Below are 4,058 nucleotides of genomic sequence, written 5' to 3' on the forward strand. Positions count from 1 at the left end.
AAACTGTTTTCATTTTCGTATTTTAAAATGTGTGTAAAAACATCTTTAAAAACAAACAAAAAATCAATTCGAAACGGAACTAAGGAATCTCTTTTTTCATTTTCATTTTCTCCCTTTTAATAAGGAAAATAAATGACATGAAATGTCAAACCTTGACAAAGTCAAAACAAAACAAATGCCCTCGTAACACTCTCTCTCTCTTCACTCTTTCTCTCTCTCTTCCCTCTTTACTGCAATAATATATCATCTTCTCTCCACACAACTCAAGCGGGACAGGACAAGACACAAACCAGTTCAATAAAACGTGGAAGAAAAGAAGCAAAATCCAACAAAACATAAGAGACTTACCCAGTCCCCATATACTCCAGCCTCCACAGATTCCCAAGATGACAAACGACACAAATCCCACCCGAGTCGACCCGAAATCCGGTTTCGATCCGCAAACAAAGACCTTCCGCAGCCTCCTTCCTCCCGTTCCCCTCCCGCCGCAGTCGCAGCCCCTCTCCCTCGCCCACTTCGCCCTCTCCCTCCTCCGCTCCTCCGCCGCCGCCGACGACCCATCCTTCCTCTCCTCCACATCCGTCCTCATCGACAGCTCCACCGGCCGCCGCGTGTCCTACTCTCTTTTTCTCCGCCAAATCCGCTCCCTCTCCCTCTCTCTCCTTCGCTCTCTTTCTATCTCTAAACACCACTCCACCACCGCCTTCCTCCTCTGCCCCACCTCCCTCCACGTCCCCGTCCTCCATTTCTCCCTCCTCTCCCTCGGCGTAACCGTCGCTCCGGCCAATCCCCTCGGGTCGGACTCCGAAATCGCCCATCAGATCCGAATAACCCGTCCCGAGTTCGCGTTCGCCACGTCAGCAACCGCCGGGAAGCTCCCGCCGAGTCTGAAAACCATCCTCATTGACTCTCCGGAGTTTCTGTCGATGCTCGACAACGACGAAGTGGTCAATGACGACGTTTCGTGGCCGGAGGTGCGCCAATCCGACGTGGCAGCGATTCTTTTTTCCTCCGGCACGACGGGGAGGGGGAAGGGCGGGGCGCTGACCCACCGGAACTTGATCGCGACGATCGGCGGCTACCACGCGCTGCGACTGAAGTCGGCTAAGCCGGAGCCACAGCCGGTGAGGCTGGTGATACTGCCGCCGTTCCACGTGTTCGGGTTTTTCATGGCGGTGAGGGCGGTATCGATCGGGGAGACGATGGTGCTGATGGAGAGGTTCGATTTCGAGGGGATGTTGAGAGCGGTGGAGAGGTACAGGGTGACGTACATGCCGGTGTCTCCGCCGCTCGTGGTGGCACTCACCAAGTCCGAGGTTGTCGGGAAGTACGACCTCAGCTCGCTCTGGCTGCTCGGCTGCGGCGGCGCGCCGCTTGGGAAGGAGGTGGTAGAGAGGTTCAATCGTAAATTTCCGAATGTCGAGATTACGCAGGTGAGACGTGTAATTCATATACTGTTTCTGGTGGGTTATTTTTATTTTTTCCTGAATTAAATAATAGAGTTTGTGTTATTATTGTTGGTCTCTTGTGGTCCACTGCTTTTGGTCTTAGATTTCTTTATTTAAGTATTTTTTTTAACGGTCCCTTGATTTCACTAATTTAAAATTTATTATAATAAAAAATTTTTACAAAAAAATAAATTAACTTAAATTAAAAAATTAAATCAGGGAACTATATTGATTAAAAATTTCCGGTCTTCTGAACTTGGCATTTAAAAAAAAAATCATTTATGCTACCTGAGTCTCATTTTAATTAGTACTTTAAAATGTCTCACCTTTAATCCTTAATCTATTAGGACTCATTTGGTAAATAGATTTATAATCATGATTCTAGATCCTATTTTAAAATTAGAGTGTTTGTTTACAGTGATTCTGAATCATGATTCTGAATTATAATTCAGAATCATGATGTGATGTTTTAAACTAGAATTACTCATTATTCTAAAACTCCTCATTCTCTAAATCATAGTTTCAGAATCATAATTTGAATATAAAATCATGAATCATAATTCAAAATACAGAATCATAATTAAAATCACTCTGACTTGAATTCTCGTACCAAATATTTTATTTTAAATTCGATCCTTTCATCAGGTAAGTATTAAATATATGAGAACATAGACTAATATAAATCGATTCGTAAAAAGAATAAAAGTTAATTTTCACGACTATAAGTGGCGTGCAGTCCTAGCATTGCTCTTATTATTATGGACAGTAGTAGAAACCGCAACTAATCTCGGACCGTTACACATGGCATGGCAGGGATATGGGCTGACAGAGACGGCGGGAGTAGGGAGCAAGATGGTGGAGGAGTGGGAGACGCAGAGGATTGGTTCGGTGGGTAAATTAGCTGAGAACATGGAGGCTAAGATTGTTGATCCTGCTACTGGTGAAGCATTGCCTCCTGGTCATCAAGGGGAGCTCTGGCTGCGAGGCCCAGCAGTCACGAAAGGTTTTTTTTTTTTTTTTTTTTTTTTTTGGGACTGAAATGAAAGGTGTTGAATGTGTTATATATCCTAGTGGCATTAGTTTCTTGTCCTGTTGATCTGTGTATTCTTCTCTGGCAACGGACATATATTACTCTTTAGAGACAAAAACGAGATTTTAGTTAAAGAGTATAGAGACCAACCAAATTATAGAAAATGACTTGTTATGTAACACATACTAAACGGACTTTGAACATGTAACAAAGGCCAATGGCAGTATTTCTCTACTGATGGCCCCTTTTTTGCTAAGGGATTTCTTTTTTTGGCTTAAATGGTGTCATTGAAGCAGGTTATGTTGGCGATGAAAAGGCAACGGCCGAGACCTTTGACCCCGAGGGATGGCTAAAGACCGGCGATCTTTGTCTATTTGACTCCGAGGGGTTTCTCTACATTCTCGACAGATTAAAAGAACTGATCAAATACAAGGCGTATCAGGTGATTCAAAAAATGAGGACCTTTTTCCTGTCTTGTTCTTTGTCCATCCAATTGGTTTAGTTTCTTAGACGTTAGGTAAACGATAATAACTATCACACGTGTATTTATTCGCGCCACTTTACAGCTTTTTAAAATTCCAGCAATTAAATTATGTCTCAAAATCTGATTCATAAAAGAGAGAGCACAACAGAAGAATTAGACAAAGGATTCTAGTTTAGTCCTAATATAGTCTTTTTTTTTTATGTCAAAAATAAATTGTAGGTTCCACCTGCTGAATTGGAACATTTACTCCAGTCTCACCCTGATATTGCTGATGCTGCTGTAATTCCGTAAGTAATTTTCTTGTATTTTAATTCTCGAACTTGTGAAAACGCTAGTGATTGATCATTTGTTTGCGGCATTTTGGCAAATCTAAAGGATTTCTGCTCCAAAATTCCTCTCTCTGTGGCTAAGCAGGTACCCGGATGAAGACGCAGGCCAGATACCCATGGCCTATGTAGTAAGAAAGCCTGGAAGCAATATCAATGAAGTTCAAGTTATGGATTTTGTAGCGAAAAAGGCATGTTTCCTTCTTCCTTCGAGATGGAGCTAAAAATGCAGTAAATTTTTTTGCTGTAGACTTAAATCCGTGTGTTTGGTTAGTGTATTCATGCCATGATTTGAATCATGGTTCGTGATTCGTTACAGTATTTTTTCTCATAAAAAACACACATAAATCAAAAATAATTTTAAATCATGATTCTGAATTTATGAACCAAACGTCCACGATATCCTATACAAAGTGGCGTTGTACTATTGAAGCGTGACATTTTTTATTAACATTTACACTAGACATGAGGTACTTTTTTCTTGCAGGTTTCTCCTTACAAGAAGGTAAGGCGAGTAGCGTTTATCAACTCCATTCCGAAAACTCCGGCGGGGAAGATCTTGAGGAGGGAGCTGATCAGTCATTCTTTGTCTAGTGGTACGGCTAAGTTATGATCAATTTTTTGTTCAGAAGTTAAGGGTAACGTTGTTAAGAATTGCCTGGGAAGCACTTGTCGGAAAATTACTTATCAGAGTTTCACCAAAATCTTATGGCAAGTTTCCAAAGAAGATCATCCTTGTAATGTATCTATGTCATTATTTTTTGTATACG

General features: G+C 41.8%; 1 protein-coding gene across 1 annotated transcript; it reads left to right on the top strand.

Annotated features, from left to right (window-relative positions):
- The first annotated feature begins 247 nt into the window (after positions 1-247).
- On the top strand, positions 248-4,052 carry LOC21384166 (4-coumarate--CoA ligase-like 9). Its single transcript, XM_024171393.1, has 6 exons — positions 248-1,433; positions 2,262-2,451; positions 2,775-2,920; positions 3,182-3,249; positions 3,377-3,479; positions 3,776-4,052. Exons 1-6 carry the CDS (start codon positions 387-389, stop codon positions 3,899-3,901), a joined length of 1,680 nt encoding a protein of 559 aa, XP_024027161.1. The 5' UTR covers positions 248-386; the 3' UTR covers positions 3,902-4,052.
- Positions 4,053-4,058: the final 6 nt, after the last annotated feature.

This window comes from Morus notabilis, unplaced genomic scaffold (genome assembly GCF_000414095.1).
Source record: "Morus notabilis unplaced genomic scaffold, ASM41409v2 Scaffold686, whole genome shotgun sequence".
In the NCBI taxonomy this organism is placed as follows: domain Eukaryota; kingdom Viridiplantae; phylum Streptophyta; class Magnoliopsida; order Rosales; family Moraceae; genus Morus; species Morus notabilis.

Coding starts and splice junctions, on each gene's coding strand:
- LOC21384166 (XM_024171393.1), top strand. CDS start 387: ATGACAAACGACACAAATCCCACCCGAGTCGACCCGAAATCCGGTTTC. Junction 3,250..3,376: donor GCTGATGCTGCTGTAATTCC/GTAAGTAATTTT, acceptor GTGGCTAAGCAG/GTACCCGGATGAAGACGCAG. Junction 3,480..3,775: donor TGGATTTTGTAGCGAAAAAG/GCATGTTTCCTT, acceptor TTTTTCTTGCAG/GTTTCTCCTTACAAGAAGGT.